This window comes from Amphiura filiformis, chromosome 13 (assembly GCF_039555335.1).
Source record: "Amphiura filiformis chromosome 13, Afil_fr2py, whole genome shotgun sequence".
Taxonomy (NCBI): Eukaryota; Metazoa; Echinodermata; class Ophiuroidea; order Amphilepidida; family Amphiuridae; genus Amphiura; species Amphiura filiformis.
The window spans coordinates 55,128,470-55,146,160 of NC_092640.1; the positions used below are offsets into that span (position 1 = coordinate 55,128,470).

A 17,691-nucleotide genomic window follows, 5' to 3' on the forward strand; every position below is an offset into this window, starting at 1 on the left:
ATTGATACTGTGAAATAGCAGAAAATGTGAGTACTTGAAACTAAATGTGTGGATATCTCAGAACTCCATTTTGGACCATTTGGCCTGATATGCTGAGATGAAATAAATTATTTTTAATGTTTCCGTAGCTGATTCATAAAATTTTGATATGCATGTGTTAGCTGATACTTCAAAGAAATAATGTAGGAATAATTGTGTCAATATATTGGCACACTAAATTAATATTGTTGTTGCAAAAAAGACGACATTTACCCCATCATTTTCATTGACATTCTGTGAACATGTAAGCTTACTGTTTTAAATCAGGAGGACCTATCGAAAGAATAAATAGGTACATTATTTCATTGGTTTGTTTGTAACACATATACAAAATCGCAATGAAATCGGACCCTCTCCCCATATTTTCCTGGCCTCTTTCCCAAAAAACCTCATGCTCATGAAATTGAACACAAATTGAAACACTTACAAAGTACATTTGTGTATGAGCTATGACGTTAAAAGTATTACAGTAATAATCATTCGAGTGTCAACTATAAGATGAAGTATGATTTTAGGCCTGCCATGTTTATTTTTTGAAAAACAAAATATTTTAGGTGGCTACGTGCAGCCAATTTGCCTACACAAAAGTTCAAAATTCTGTATAACCTTAAGCGATGAGTTCCTTTGAATGAGACAGATTTAACATAGAAAAAAGTTGACATCATGAAACGACTGTGCCTGCTTTGCGAGAAGGGACTATAAACATTCTCAATGCACAGAACGTATACGGTACTGTTGTTGTTCACAGAAAAAAAATCTGTCTGAATTAAATATTACAAATTTAATGGTTTTTAAACACATGGAATTATGGATAAAATCAGCCGCTTCTTTTTTTGTGATATTACAATTCATATATCATGAGAAATATGTGGGCTAAAAAATGAAAAAATAATTTGAGCTTCGAATTTCAGCGTGATCAATCTGAGACTAGCATATAAACCATGTTAAGTCCAAATTGGCTGATTTTCACAAAATTTTACACGCACAGGCAAAATTCTACATGCACAGAGTCAAAGTTACATGCATCTGTGCATGTACATGTATGCACATGGTTGTTGCTAATGTCAAACTTGTCAAAGTGATTGTGATTGTATGATGAGAGCTTGATATAGTGTCCGCTTCATTTACTTACGTCATATAGCCTGCTGCTTTGAAAATTCCGCTTCAAACGGGGGAAGAACACGTACGAGCCCGAACTTTACCCGCACAATTTCTCTTTTTTCAGGAGAAATACGCAAAAAATTGCAATGAGTGTCAACTTGTAATGTTGAGAATAATTATTCTCTTTGAATAGAGATAAACTTGTTTTTGCAATAGACCTGCCCTTTAATGCTCCTATAATATGATCACAAAACTTTCCTGAAGTGTTTCTTATAAATATATTTGTATTAAGGCTATAGAAGGCTATAGAACTTCTCAAACATCTTCATTAAAAAGTTATAACTGAAATTTTAGAAAATAAAAATAAAATTAAGAATCTTCAACAAAGAGAGCGGGATGCGGGAGGGGCGCTTATCATGTTTGTTTTTTTACTCGGCCAAACAAAAGATACGTTTTAAAGATGTAAATTGCCTAATTAAATAAATGCTAATTACAACAGAACAGGTTTCCCTAAATATAATGTTATATTATTCTCTAGGTCGGGCCACGTCACATCCATTCATGCATTGGCGTGAAAACAACTTATCGGATATTTTTATTTGCAGAGAGTCGAACCTGGCACAATAGTGTGATAGCTTGTGATACACTCCAGAGTTCAGTGAACGCAAATGTTGTTATTCACTCCAGTGCTATTGTCGGCCAGTTCATGCCCGGATGTCCGACCGACAGAATGCAAATAAGTTTAGGATAATCTCTGCCAGAATGGATTCTAACCAAATTTCTAGTCCTGTGCAGGGTCAAACATTTTAACAATCACCGGTCATGCTGGTACACAATCATTTTTCATGTAAATGAGGACTAGAACAAATAATTATTTGAATAATGAGTTAAAAAACTTGAAGCACTATTTTTGGCTCAGCTGGAATGTTTTCACTAGATCGACTATCGCCTTCAGCAGATGGTGATGCTGTCAGCGTTCGAAATTTTGGTTGTCCGGTTGCCCGGGACAACTAAAAAAGTCGCCGGACAACCAAAAATACTGATTCGGTTGTCCGACGGACAACCATAAATCTAGCCAAAAGTCACATTTGTAGGCCTACGGACAACCAAAAACTTAGACGGACAACCAGAAATTGTAATCTGGTTGTCCGTGGCACAACCATTTATTTTTCCTAAATTCGAACACTGGATGCTGTGATGATATCTTGTCTACATGTAGGATATCCTAAGCCATGAAGGAAAACGGGATCGCAATGTGCATTCAAAAATTGCTTATCGACTAGCGAGTTCAGCAATGCGTCTTAATTTGATATGTCCATGGCTGCTCAATACATGTTGAAGCAACAGTAATTAAAATGTACAAATTTATCCAGCTTTGAAAGGTAACTCTTTTCATTTTATCTACCACTACGTATGAATATCCACTTGTAAATAATTATTTATTTCCAAGGCATTCTTAAGCGACTATTTAAAATCAATATTTTTTTGTTTGGCTTTATTTATTCTAGACTTTGTACTGTTCTGAAGTCGAGTACACCCTTCAGCGTCTTGTGAAAGGATTGGCATCTGGAAGGAAGGGGGCCAGATTGGGCTATGTCACAGTATTGGCTGAGGTGAGTAAGAGTCAGATTTCAAAACGGAAAACAGATATTAACCGCCCGTGTAAAACTGATTAAAAGTGAAACTTGGTTTTTGGTGTTTTGTTTTGATTTGTTTTAGTTTTTTTGTGTTTTTGTTTTTTGTACAAATGTAGTATAAAAATTAAAACCTGTGGGATTTAAACTCTAAGCCTAGTCTAATCATGTTTTAAAAACAGATTTAATAATTGAGTTGGACAAAGTTCACTGATCAATATGCTTTTTGTTTGAAGCTAATTGAATCGGCCATACGGTTTTCATAATACTTATATTTTCTTTGTATCTTACTGTTTTTATCATTAATCAATATAGTTAATGACCTAAAATGACAGAAAAGGCTCAGTGCCGGTAATAATTTTAAATGTAATGTTTTGCCAATATGTTCATTGTTCATGGTACTTTTATTTTGTAGACATTTGCCTTCACAAATCACACTTCTATTATGTTTTAATATATTATGGTCTAGCGCCCTCTAATATGCATATTTGCATAATTAATTAGCATTTATTCAAATTAGCACAACAGTAATGAAAAATATCTTGGTGTAGATTATTCATCCAGTAGTTCAAAACATTATTTTGTAAATTAAATCTAATACTGGAACTAATTTGCAATGTTTTCGGACGCAACGTAGCAAAGTGAGTTGCAAATTAGTTCCAGTATTAGATTTAATTTACAAAATAAAGTAATAAAAAATGATTATCTTCCCTCTTACTCTCTCATTAACAGCTTCTTGAGAAGGTTCCTAGGATCTCGTTGGATGAAATCTTGACCCTGGTACAGGATCATCTTGTTGTCAAAGGAAAAAAGGTTGGTATTGTCTGTCTGTCTGTCTGGGTGTCTGTCTGTCTCTTGTTCTAGGCGAGTTGGAGTGGTGTTAAGGGGGTACTACATCCATTGCATTTTTTTTGGCATTTTGTGAAGAAATGAGAAAAAAATTGGACAAAGTGGTATGCAAAATGAAGGGGCAAATCTTCTCGTTCTGTTGGTGGCATCGGTATCAATGTAGCTTACATGCTTTTAAAGGTAGAAGCCAAAAAGTGGTACATCACAACCACTTTTAGGCTTGTACTTTTAAAAGCATTTAAGCTACATTGATACCTACATGTAAGAGAGTCAACCCAAGCAAGCAAGCAAGCAAGCAAGCAAGCAAGCAAGCAAGCAAATGTGACCAGTGGCTACCTTGACTCACTTCCTATAAGATGGCTACCTTGACTCATTTCTTATTTTATGTTTACAGGAGGAAAGAGATTCCATATTTGGCCAGGTTTTTGCCTATTTGGCAATCATCCAGTCAGGGAGATTACAACGAGTGAGTATGAATGGAAAATTGTAGTCAATCTGCTTAAGTGTACAAATCAAAATACAGTAGAATCCATGTACAAGCACATATGCCTCTAAATGAGTTTTTTTTTGACGAAAGAGACGAAAGAAGGCAGACATCCTCCACAAAAACATTACATTCTGCCAGCGAAGTGTTACGTGTATATGTCAACTGGATCACGCTTTTGAGTTAATGATCGCAACACAAAGTCTATGGGATTACCAATTCCAAAAGGTGCATGATCCAGTTATCAAGGAGTTATGTAACCACTTCGCTGGTGAATAGCTTGGTCTTACAGTAACATGTTTGTACAGCCGCCTGTATCAGTATTAATTGCTCAAACTCCAAATAATGTTTTCGTCAAAAAAATCCTCATTTAGAGGCATATCCTTATAGACCGAATTATACAGTAGAATATTTGCTGGGCATGAATAAGTTGTGTGAGAAAAATGTGGTGAGGTTCATTCGGGCCTGGAAAATGTTAACATTGTTGACCTTGTATGTTAATTTGTTTAGCCCATTGGTCGCTGAACCTGTCTTCGAGGCTTGTATCTCTATCTTAGTTATGATATTTTTTTATGTTTTCTATTATTTTGTTTTTGCTTCTTACTTTTGTCTACATTTTAAAACCAAAATTTTTGATTTTGGACCAGATATGAATTGGCTTTTGTCATTATTTATCAGTGTTTTATGGAAAATAGGGGATCTCATCTGTGTTGTGAGTATATGGGATCTTATCTTTTATATGACATGATATGTCAAATGAATGAGTGGTGGTGGATGCAGGCACTGCTTTATCTGGAGAGTGAGAGCAATCACTCTCTACTGCTCTCCTTAAATCTGATATAGGATAGTGATTTTTCGCTGTCTTTAGTTGATTGTTCTCTCTTTACAGTCTATTGTAAATGCTCTCCTTGAAAGCTCCAGGAGAGCTATTTAATGCTCTCCTGCAAATTCCAAAAGACAATCCCTGTGGGTGGAGGAAGGGGAATAACATGTTGACGCAGACAGAGCTAAATCATTCCCCTTCCTCAGGGTTCCCATAGACTTACAGACTTGAGACTTCTATTCTACTTTCCATCAAGCACTATTTTAGGGGACCATTGGGCAGAATTGGTGCAGTTGGCTTCAAATGTATTGTTTTTGTTTATTCAGCTGTTGCATTTGAAATCCATAGTCCCCAGTGGAAGATCGAGCTAAAATCTTCCACAGAGGAAGTATGCCAGTATGGGTTTCAACTAAAATAGAAAATATGCAAAATCATATATAATTTTATATACCTTGGATAATTTAGAGATCCATGTTTTCTTCCCTTTCCCTGCCCTTAAAGCATTCCAGATTAGCACAAATTGAAGGCACGTAATAAATGCACTTTTTAAACTTGGTAATTGTGTTTGCATTTCAACAGAGTGATGAGAAATACACGGTAGAGTTGATTCAGAGCTTATTAACACTCTGTGATCACAAAAGCTACCTGCAAGAACTCTGCTGCAAAGCTGTCATTGATGTCATATGTAAGGTAAGCGTGATCTGATAAGCCAAAAGTATTTTTTGTTTGCTTGCCCTCCACCTACCGACCCAAAATCAGGGTCGGCGCTTTAAAAAAAGGGATAATTGAATCTATTTCTATGGTGTGTCATGCGTATTAATGGTCTGAAGTATTGATATATCTTTACACATGACCAATGCTCATTGCCTATGCCTATATAGTAGTGAGTCATTAAAAACATAAAATCTCTACCGCCGGGGCTTGAACCTGGGACCTCCTGCACCAAAGACAAGTACCCTAATATAACCATTAGGCCACCCTCTCTCCCAATTACTTTTATCTTTTTATGTTCCCCTTGATATCCTGGCAGACGTCTGAAAATGTGTTTTTGGACAATGTGTGGCCCAAGCTGAAACCCAGATTGAAGGTAGGATGGGAGGATACTACAGCTGAAACCTTAGCTCTGCTCATCGTCTGCCAAAAACAATTCCCGGTAAGTAGGCACACTCTCTTCGTTTGTTTTTTTATTTACAATTATGGTCTGTACTAATTGTGATGTTGCAAATTAATTACAATCGTGCAAATTCACATGCACATTCTAAGAATGTAGTTCAAATGTAAATGTTTGACAGTTCTGTTCATTTAAAATAGAGGGGATCTCCACACAAAAGTAACTTAATTTTTTGTGGAAAAAGCAATTTTGCTTGTCAGAATTATACTTAAACTGAATAAGAATAAACTAGACATTAGACCACAAACACAGTCATGTTGTGACCCCTTAATGACCTTTGACCCCAAAATATATGAAAACCCCATAGATATTAGCTAATGTCAATGCATGTGTGAAGGTGGCATCTCTATGCCATGTTATTTGTGGCAGAAGGGGCATTTTGAAGATTTTTCGTCTCAGACCGGAAGTGACCCCTTAATGACCTTTGACCCGAACCCGAAAAAAAAAAACCACATATACACTGGGTAACCACAATTCATATGTGAACATACCGTTACTGTCCTTCGTTTTTCTTAGCTAATACAATTTTTGAAGGTATTTCATTTTATACGAATTAACCCCTTAATGACCTTTGACCCCAAATCTGTGTACACCACACATACACTGGGTAATACTAATGCATGTGTGCAAGTGGCGTCACTGTCCTACGTAATTTGTGGTTTAATAAAAGTTCATGATCATCTCTGTTTGTTTCATAGGATGTTGTTAAACCCAAGTTTGTTCAGTCTCACTGGGGCCATAATAACTTATTCTCTGTTTGTTTCATAGGATGTTGTTAAACCCAAGTTCGTTCAGTCTCACTGGGGCCATAGCAACGTATTGGACGAGTCCAACTTTCATCATATTGGCAGAATATTAGTGGTAAGTCACTTCCAAATCTGTTTGATCTCTACAATAGGAAATTGGGTTAACCCCATGAGAACTACCTGCCGATTGGTCAAAAAGAAGTTTTCATTATCAATTGGACCAATCGGCAACATTGTTCAAATAATTTCCCACACAAAAAATTGGGGTGAATTATTTGCAAAGCTCCATTCTGATTGGTGACTAAAGTGAAGATATCATGTAATTGACCAATCAGACGCAATGTTACATCGGCAGGTAGTGCTCAGGGGGTTAAACCTGCCGGCAGACTTGGGAAAAGTGGTATAATCTGGAAACATGGCTTTTATGTGGGCTATTCCAGTTGAAATCCATACACCCTCTATGGAAGACATGACTTTAATCTCCCACACAGGGAATGTAAATTTCAAATTGAGTACCTGAATGGGTGACTCCATTTGAAATCTACACCCCTTGTTTGGAAGCTTAAGGTCAAGTCTTTCATAGGGGTGTTTGGATTTGGAATTTAACTGGAATACCCCCAGTAAGAGAGTGTCGGGGGGACTATTGCTACATTTGGATAGCCCCATACAAATCAAATCAACAATGTGAAAGCTGCGCCTGTTATTTGTACTGGTGAAAACTGTTAAGCACCAGGTCCCTTTGTGGTCTGCATTGAAAGTTGCTGCCTTCAATGTAACTTACCAGAGAACATGTAAAGTAAAGTATGCAAAACATAGTATAGTCAGTCAAAATGAATCCTAATGAAGTGTAAAATTTACTTCCTTCTTTTTATGACATTTTTTGTTGTACTTGTTTTTATTTCAGAAATCTACTATCAATTGCCATCCCAACGTACACTTCTTATGTGACCTTATCCTGTCACAGGCCGTATTAGACAAAGCCAAGGTACCACTCTTCTGGCAGATAGTAGTTGACGGTAAGTACAAGCCCCTGAGCACTTGGCAGTTGACTGACGCCTTCCTTCATTCCTCAACATTCTGGGTTTTCGACTGAGGAATTTATATGTTTAAAAATTGGTAGACTTATTGAGTTAAGGCCAATAATCAAAACGAATGTTGTGGTTGCGATCCCCCTGTCGAGAAAAAATCATGGACATGGGGCAGAAACGACACCCTTATATCAAGCCCTCGGATCTCCTTTACCATTCCCTTGTGTGTCATGTTTATTTGTCTCAATATTTGAGTGCAAACATTGGTAGTCATGTTCTTCTCCAACCTGCCTTTAAAGGCCATCCATGATTTGAACATTCTAAAAATAAAATTCATCAAAATTCAGATTTTTTTTCCATTTTGAAACAATCAACCATATTCTGGAATTCATATTCTTTGGTCTTTGATTTCCACTGTTGATTTTTTTCCTTCTTATTTGCAGAAAGCCTATGTAGTGCCCGACAAGAGTGTAAGTTTCTAGCCTTGAAGCTCCTGGAGAGAATCATACCATTGTGTGACGTTAAACTCATCAAAGCCGTCTTCTCGCAGACGCTGATCAGAGTGTTCATCAATAGCTTATCTAATAGGCAAGGATTCCTTCATAAGGCTGCTGTACAATTTGTAAGTATTAGAGTGTTCATCAATAGCTTATTTAACGGGCAGGGATTCCTGCATAAAGCTGCTATGTGCAATTGATCTTTTTCGGAAAAGCCTTGGAGATTTACCTCTGCATACGTCACGCAGATGTGTACATCATTTGTGTTATTGAACTGCCACCTGTGCAATAACAATGTGCGCATCAGCGTAACATGGGTGCGGGACTGCGGGTAAATGGCGAAGACTTCCAGGATTTACCAGAGTTTTCATCAATTGTGAATTTTAAATGGGGCTACCTGAATGGGCGACTCACATTTGAAATCTATACCCCTGTGTGGGAGATTAAGGTCATGTCTTCCATAGGGGTTGTGTGGATTAGCCCAATAGGTTATCTGACACGCAGGGATTCCTGTATATGGCTGCTCTACAGTTTGTGAGTTTCTTTAAAATTGTATTTCCTTCTTTGTTTTTATGCCACCTATCTATAACCGTGAAGGGGATATAGTGAGAGTGTATTGTATGTGTTAAGTTTGGGTTTTTTGGCCTCCACACATATACAAATGTTATCATCCAGATGGTTGCCTGCCTGCCTGGTTGACTTCATACCTGCCTGGTTGATTGGCTGTCTGTCCGGGCTGAAGCAAAACCATTAATCCACTTTGCAGCTTATAGGCATTAACCGATCAACTTCATTATTATGTTTTCAGGGTTATTAGGAGTTAAGAAAACCTAATAATGATAATATTGGATGGCTTATTTCGCATGATACCATAACATATCGGATTCGTCATACAAATATCGAACTCGCCGTTGGCTTGTCCGATATTTTTATGACTCATCCGATATGTTATGGTATCATGCTCAGCCATCCAATATTATTTCAAACTTGGTATGGTGATTGGATATAGTGGTCTGATGTGCTATATAGTCATGTTATATGTATATTTATGAATATTAATGAGCTTATTTGCATATTTTGCCTACATTTCCATCAATCCATTCTGCAGCTTGAACGCGCTAAGTGATCAACTTCAGACTTGGTATGTGATAGGATATTATGCTCCGATCAAGCGTTCAGCTTGCCCGCTTGTGATTTGAGAACCGTAAATTTACTGATCTGCTTAGGGCTCATATTGAAATTCCCTTACACAGGAAGGTGTGCGCCATCCTGCAGCTTTCCTGTGCTAGCCTTCTTTTGTTAAAATCCTGTGTGATTATAACACTGCAATTAGCCACTTAAATTAGGAGCACGCTTTCCTGGGTTGTGCGATGAGCCAATTAGTTCAACAATCAATAAAATTGCCAGTCTTTGATAAACTTTTATTATAATCCTTGTCACCAGACCACTTCAAAAGGCAGGGTGTATCACTGATGTATATAATCCATCCGTTTTATGACCATGCTTTCCTGAGGTGGGTGCTTAGCAAGGGGAATCCTGCCTTCTTTCTGTGTGAAAGCGTGGTAGGGTATTTCAATATGAGCCCTTATTTGATAATTACTTGACATTTGCTTTTTTTTAAAAATCAGAGTGAAAATCTACCCAATGCTGTACGTCAGGTAACTGATGCCAAAGCTCAAGTTGCAGTAATACAATGCTTATTATCTAGGTAAGATTACAGGGGATTGGGATATTCCAGTTGAAATCCATACCCCCTATGGAAGACATGACCTTAATCTTCCACACAGGGAGTGTGAATTTTGAATGGGGTTACCTAAATGAGTGACTCCATTTCCATCTGAAATCTACGCCCCCCTGTTTGGGAGATTAAGTCCTGTCTTGCATAGGGGGTTATGGATTTTTACTGGAATAGCCCAGTGCAGGGATTAATGTAGCCAAGGTTATGATGACTTGCAAACATTTCTTCACTTTGATCTGAACATTAATGTGTGGACAAATATGAGCAAACACTCTGAACCTGATTGATTGATTGATTGATTGATTGATTGATACACCCCTATAGAAGACTTGACCTTAATCTCATACACAGGGGGTGTAGATTTTATATTGAGCTACCATCATATCTTCCATAGCGGGTGTATGCATTTCAACTGGAATGGCCCATTTAAACAACATAAGGGTTTTAAGGGCATTTTGTGATCCACAGCCTCATCCCCCCCACTTTCTCAAAAAAAGTTGAGATTTTTATATCACTGGAAACTCTGGCTACATAATGTTTATGTACAACAAATTTCTTGTAGATTAAGTCGTGAAATATTGTGAAATTATGTTCTGGTATACCAGAACGAAATCACAACACATTGTCTATGGAGCACGGTAATACACATAAATCATGCATAACTCGCAAACACAAAATCAGAATCAACTGAAATTTTGGAAATAAGATTTTGTCGTAGATATCTACTGAAAAATGTAATAAACAGAGGATGCTATAGGATCACGAAATACTCCTTTAAGGGATATGTTTTAGCAATTCAGTAACGTTGAGTTGGTAGGAATGATTAGTAACTGTCTATTTATTGAATGTTTCTTTACAGTCCTGGCCATCTCCTGTTTGATGATATCACAAAGAGCAAGACTATTCACTTTTTAGTTAGCACAGTAAGTACATGAACAACACATTTAGTTTGAAAAGAAAGACAAGATACCATGTCATACGTCTTTCGTCTTGCAACCGCATAAATGCACTGCCACTGTGACATCCAAAATGATTTTACTTTCCACTTGAGATGAGACACACAATAATAATAAACTGATAAAATCACTGTGCTTTGTATTGGATGAAAATGTTTGCATAAGGGTTTTGAGCAAATCATCGATACACATAGTTATATACGAACAAGTAAATCTGCAAATGTGTATCTCAGCACCATTAGCTCCAGACTTTGGTACAATTTCATGTTTTCAAAAGCGCTCGATAGTAAGCACACATGCTAACTATTGAGTTTTACGGTAATTTCTTTTAACTTTGTAAACAGTTGACAGCTGATGGGGTGAGGATTTACATGAAGTGGCTAAAGAAATTGTTTGAATCTGGAACAGAAAAGATCAGGTAAGACTGAATGGACTACAGGTAAATGAAGTATTTCTTGGCCAAACTGGAACATGCGCGTTGCATCCATGTAGCATACTTATAAGCGTGTACACAATGTAAGGCGTGTGTATGCTTTCTCCTGTACTGCCTTGCTACTAAATTTACCTGTAGGAAATAATTGACACTTTCAAGAAATTGGAGTCATGAGAAATTAACTTTTTTTTAAAACAAATATTATGCAAGGAATCAGTGAAGTCTTGACAAAAGATGAGCAGCGTGATGCTTCATCATGCCACTTACAACTTTTATTGCAAGCGGAGCGGCATGGTGGCTGAGCAGCAGTGGCATGATTTCCTGTTCTCATACATCAGAGCAGTGCTGTTTCCGAATTGACTTGAATTCAACTTCTAGCGATCTACTGGTTTCAGTTTCGGGCCTAAATGTTTGCGAACCATAGCTTCGATCTTCATTTGAATAAAAATTTGTTTCCATTTTCATCCCATATTGTTGATATTTATCCGTAGGTTAGAACCAGATTTGGACAGCGATAGACGATGGGTGTGTATGCAGGTAAGACTAGTCAAATAAGTTTTGTTTCATATTCATGTTCCCAAATAAACTGGCCTCAAAATGAAACTTATATTGTTCACAAGGTCATATCTTAAAATCCTCTCCATAAAAATTAACAAAAAATTGCACACAGGATTACTTCAATACTCTATCTAAACACTGGTCAGTAACCAAACAGTTGTCCAACTGACACAACAGCAAAATGCACTGACATGGAACACCTTCCTGGACCACATTCACAGCCCAACAGATTTCTTTTGCTGGGTTCCAATTATTCGCCTGTACATGAACAAAAATTACACACAGGATTACTTCAATACTCTACTCTAAACACATGTTGTCCAATAGACACAACAGTAAAATACACTGACACGGAACAGCTTCCGGGACCACATTCACAGGCGAATAATTGGAACCCAGCAAAAGAAATATGTTGGGCTGTGAATGTGGTCCAGGAAGGTGTTGCATGTCAGTGCATTTTGCTGTTGTGTCAGTTAGACAACTGCTTGGTTACTGACCTGTGTTAAGAGTAGAGTATTGAAGTAATCCTGTGTGCAATTTTTGTTCATTTTTATAGACAGGATTTTAAGATATGACCTTGTGATAAATTATAAGTTTCTTTTTGAGTATTTCTGCTTTGAAAGCGTTTTACAAGCTTTAAAAGGATGTATCATTTGCTAAAAATTGATCAAGGCATTCATAAAAGACCTGGTCTTTTGGGGGGGAAAATGTATATATCTTCAATACGAAAGGTCAAAATTTTCAATTGATGATTGGCTTTTCATACCAGCTACATACACTTTAAGTATATGTTATTAGATCTATAAAGTTTGCATCAAGGACTAACCCGACCAACCCAGATCTTTCTTTTTTTTAGCGTCATGGAATTAAAAGATGCTTCACAGGCATGGGAATTTTCAGTTTAAAAACTGATTTCTTTTCGTCTTCTTTTTTGGTCAAAATTTCCGCAACTTTATTTAATTTCAGCCTGTCTTTAGTACTTTTCGCCCAATTTCATGCGCATTTTCATTCTTTTTCAGGTTTTTTTTTATTTAAGTGCAGTCTCATGCCTGGCTTCATTATTTAATCATTTGATTTTGTTGTGTGTACAGATTTTATCACTGATCCGTAACCCTAGGCTTCAGCGGGAGGATGACTGGATGCAAGATGCCTGTCAGTTTCTGTTGCTTCATTCCTTTTTCAGAGTAACAGCACCAGATTCAAGCATTGTTGGGGTAAGTGAGACAGTGGTTATTGAATTTTTTCTGAAATTTTTGCCATTGTTGTCATGATCATCTGAATCTTCTTCATCTTCATCATCTACTTCATCTTAAAGCGTTTCTACGGATTTGCATGTTTTTCGCATTTAAAACATTTCATTCACCACATAAGTGCCAATAACTACCAGTAATCTTCGCTAAATATATAATAGTTGGTGTCCTATCTTCATCTGTTTTGCTTTTCGCCATACTATAGTTTGTTCAGCTTATAATTGACAAAATTATCTGCTTTTTGTTACTGCATGCATCAATAAAGTTACATAAATTCAAGATCCTTGCAAGATTACAATTAATATAGTTGTTGTTTTTGTCATTTTTCAGTGTAAACATGTACTGCCTGACCCCGTCAGTGACCAACTCCGCAAGCAGATCTGTCCATACTTCTACAGTGCTGTTCATGCTCTCTCAAGCTTCACTCAAGGTAAGTGGGCTATTCCAGTTAAAATCCATACACCCCTAATTAAGACATAACCTTAATCTTCCACACAGGGAGTGTGAATTCCAAATGGAATCACCCATTCAGGATTGTCTGCTCCAAAATGGGTTACTCCAGTTTAAATTCATACACCCCCATGGAAGACGTAACCTTAATCTTCAATATCGGGATCGTGAATTTCAAATGGATCTACCCATTAGGTTTGTCTGCTCCAAATTGGGTTATTCCAGTTTAAATTCATACAACCTTATGGAAGACACAACCATAATTTTCCACACAGGGAGTGTGAATATCATATGTAGCCACCCATTCAGAATCATCTGCTCCAAAATGGGTTATTCCAGGTGAAATCCATGCCCCCATATTTACAACCTTAATCTTCCACACTGGGAGTGTGAATTCCAAATGGAGCCACCCATTCATAGTCTGCTGCAAATTGGGATATACCAGTTGAAATCCATACTCCCCCTGTGGAAGACGTAAACCTTAATCTTCCAAACAGGGCATGTGAATTTCAAATGGAGCTACCCATTCAGGGTCATCAGCGCGAAAATGAGCTATTCCAGTTGAAAGTCACACTCCGTATGTGGAAGATTTAGGTCATGTCTTCCACAGGGGTATAAGGATTTCAACTGGAATTTATGACATATTAATTTTTGTACAAATCCAATAAAAATGAAGATGTTAAACTCACATTTTAGTGACGTTTCACCACTACACTAGTGGTTTCATCAGACTGGCAACTCATCACATCTGACTGCTTCCTTTTATAGGCAACAGGAACCGCTATAGAGGGCGTGATGAGTTGGTCAAAGATGTTGTTGAGTGAGTAGGCCCCCTCGTCCTTGTTTAGAGTGTCTTGATCCTACCGGCAGCGTCAAATTTACTTATGAGCAAGAGCAAGATGGTTCTATTCCCTTCCTTGACACTCTGATCACAAGAAAACCTGACGGGTCAGTGAAACTCAGTATATACAGGAAGAAAACGCACACTGATCAGTACCTTCAGTTCTCCTCCCACCACCCCCTCCATCAAAAATTAGGTGTCGTCAGAACCCTACTTGACAGGAGTGAGGCGTTAGTCACTGAGGAAGTGGACAGACAGAAAGAGGAGTCCAATATCCGCGAAGCGCTATCTGGCTGCGGTTATCCAGATTGGTCAATTAAAAAAGTCAAACAAAATAGAGCCACTCCAAAAACAAAGTCTAACTCAAAGAATAACGATGACAGTGAAAAGTCGAAAGGCATGGTGGTAGTTCCCTATCTAGAGGGACTATCTGAGCGAGTTTCTAGAGTTTTCAAAAAACATGGTTTTTCTACTGCTATGAAACCCCACCGTACCATCCGCAGTATGCTTGTTCACCCGAAGGACAAACTCCTCCCGCAACAAAAAGCAGAGGCGATCTATGAAATCCCCTCAAGGGACTGTGCTGGCACTTACATCGGAGAAACCGGCCGTCCTTTCGGTGTTCGCCTCAAAGAACACCAAAAAGAGGTGGAGAAATTTGAAACTAAGCCCTACACACGAGCCAGCCGCAAGTCATCGATTACAGACATTCACAAGTCAGCTATCACCGATCACGTTGCCTCGACAAACCATACCATCAATTGGGAGGACTCAAAAGTCATCGATAGAGAAGCTGACAAGACCACCAGATGGCTGAAAGAAGCCATCTGGATTCGCCGAAAAGGAAAAGACACTCTAAACAAGGACAAGGGGCCTACTCACTCAACAACATCTTTGACCAACTCATCACGCCCTCTATAGCGGTTCCTGTTGCCTATAAAAGGAAGCAGTCAGATGTGATGAGTTGCCAGTCTGATGAAACCACTAGTGTAGTGGTGAAACGTCACTAAAATGTGAGTTTAACATCTTCATTTTTATTGGATTTGTACAAAAAGAAATATGTCAACAGTGAAATCTAACAATCCAAATGAACTTGTTCAAAGATTCAACTGGAATTGTTCAACTGTTAGCAGACAGCAGAGTGAATTACTAATTTAATTTAGCTGTATTCAGAAAAAGATTTCTCATTGTTGTTTGCCAGACTTGATGTATTCAACAATTCTCACAATGTTTGGTCTGTGGCCTCCATGCCCCACAAAAGTGCCAATCAGGTGACTTCAGGTCAATAGCTCAACTCTGCAACAAGGTATTTTTCTGAAACTTAAAACAAGGAAAAAGAACACTTACATAATACCCTAACTTGTTGTATGCACTTCCTTGTGTAGTTCAATAAATAGAGCACATGTTAATCAAAATTTGTTTTTGTTTTTAATGACAGCATCGCGTGTTACGGATTCTGCCGCTAATGAGGGAAGTGGCTCATCTGAGCACCGCCCTCTTGGGATGACTAGCGAGGGGGAGCTCTGGGTTCTGGTGTTAATGAGATACACACAGCAGTTGTTACAAAGTGCCAGTGTTGATTTTGCAGTTGAATTCACTGAGCAGGTTGGTATTAACAAAAATAAGTCTTTTAAAAATAAATGACCTAGCAGATGATGTGAATGCAATCAAGCCTGTTGAAAGTGGCAGCAGTTGCCCCGGTCAAATTGAAAAAATTATTTTCTAACATGGATGCAATCAAGCCTGTTGAAAGTAGCAGTAGATGCCCTGGTAAAAATACTATTCTAACATGAACGCAATTGAGCCTGTTGAAAGTGGCAACAGTTGCCTTGGTCAACATGGTCAAATTGAGAAAAATGATATTTTAACATGAATGCAATCAAGACTATTGAAAGTGGCAACAGTTGCTTTGGACAAATTGAGAAAAATGCTAGAAATTACCTGTAAAAAATAAAGCGCAGTGATTTATAGTGCGCTACGCACAGGCACAATGACTAGACGTTGATCCACAAGCCTCGGCACACTATACAGGTTGTCGCTTCGGCCCACATCATTCCATAAACCATTTTACAACAACACAGGGACTTTGCAGCTTCAAGAGCGCACACCCTAGACATTCCACAAATGACTATCGCAACCAGGATCAGCCCCCAAGTTTCGTACGGGTTACAGCGAGACAATTAGCAGTAAGTTCCTTGTCCAGGGGAATTTTCTAACTCAATTTTTCCACGAGAGCGTACTAGCCGCCACCAGGGTTCGAACCCACAACCTCTCGCACCATAGTCGTACGCCTTATCGATTGAACTACATGTAGCTTGACTGCTAGTAAAGCTTACTGCAGCACACAATTTCACATAATTCCTTGATTTTCAAATTCCTTGATCGTTTTTCAAATGATGTTCCTTTGTCATCAGGTCCAGGCCGAGTGGGATAAAATGTATGCGTTAGTTGAGAAGATTGAAAAGAAGAAAAGCAAGAAGTCAGCGGTGGGTGTTCCATTTCAATTGCTGTTCATACATGTGGGACTGCAGATGCTGAGTGACCCTAAACAGAGTGTAGAAATCCTAGAAGTGAGTATACCTAAACAAAAGTACAAATAAAAAGTGTTGTTGCCAAATTTTGAAGCGTCACAATTGTTTCTTAGCGGGTTGTAGACCCAAGTGAGAATGCATGAATGTTGGCGTGCAGGTCACTTTTGGGGAATAAAAAGGAAAAAAACAACTTACGACTGATTAACCGATCTGAAAAAAGTGGTCTATGGACAAGTAAACATTTTTTGTCTAAAGTTAAATATAGGATAATTTTATAGGTTTCACAATGTGTGTGTCTGTGAAAAGGAAATTATTGTTGCAGAAATAACATTTTTATATATATATCAATTTCGTTCATTTTTAGGATTTGCATGGTTGCTATGACAGAGCTCTACAGAGAAGAAAATCTGCCAAGAAAAATGAAGAAGAAGGTGAGTAGATCAGAGAAGATGTCCTACCCTTCCCATAATCCTTTGCAACATAATACATCCCCACATTTCATTAAATGACACTCCCATTACTTTGCACAGGTTCCTTTGTTTTCATTTTGAGAATAGACTGG

The 17,691-nt window shown here is 37.9% G+C and overlaps 1 protein-coding gene across 2 annotated transcripts in view; it reads left to right on the forward strand.

The window, feature by feature from the left end:
- The window catches only part of LOC140168539 (myb-binding protein 1A-like protein), a 60,282-nt gene that overhangs the window by 13,969 nt on the left and 28,622 nt on the right, over window positions 1–17,691 (forward strand). For both annotated transcript variants that reach the window (XM_072191941.1, XM_072191942.1), the window contains exons 2-18: window positions 2,649–2,753; window positions 3,507–3,587; window positions 4,018–4,089; window positions 5,510–5,620; window positions 5,961–6,083; window positions 6,870–6,962; window positions 7,752–7,863; window positions 8,319–8,497; window positions 10,001–10,080; window positions 10,970–11,033; window positions 11,411–11,484; window positions 11,991–12,036; window positions 13,149–13,271; window positions 13,638–13,737; window positions 16,037–16,203; window positions 17,013–17,168; window positions 17,494–17,560. In XM_072191941.1, coding sequence (XP_072048042.1) covers window positions 2,649–2,753; window positions 3,507–3,587; window positions 4,018–4,089; window positions 5,510–5,620; window positions 5,961–6,083; window positions 6,870–6,962; window positions 7,752–7,863; window positions 8,319–8,497; window positions 10,001–10,080; window positions 10,970–11,033; window positions 11,411–11,484; window positions 11,991–12,036; window positions 13,149–13,271; window positions 13,638–13,737; window positions 16,037–16,203; window positions 17,013–17,168; window positions 17,494–17,560 — 1,753 coding nt within the window. The remainder of the gene's footprint in view (window positions 1–2,648; window positions 2,754–3,506; window positions 3,588–4,017; window positions 4,090–5,509; window positions 5,621–5,960; window positions 6,084–6,869; window positions 6,963–7,751; window positions 7,864–8,318; window positions 8,498–10,000; window positions 10,081–10,969; window positions 11,034–11,410; window positions 11,485–11,990; window positions 12,037–13,148; window positions 13,272–13,637; window positions 13,738–16,036; window positions 16,204–17,012; window positions 17,169–17,493; window positions 17,561–17,691) is intronic.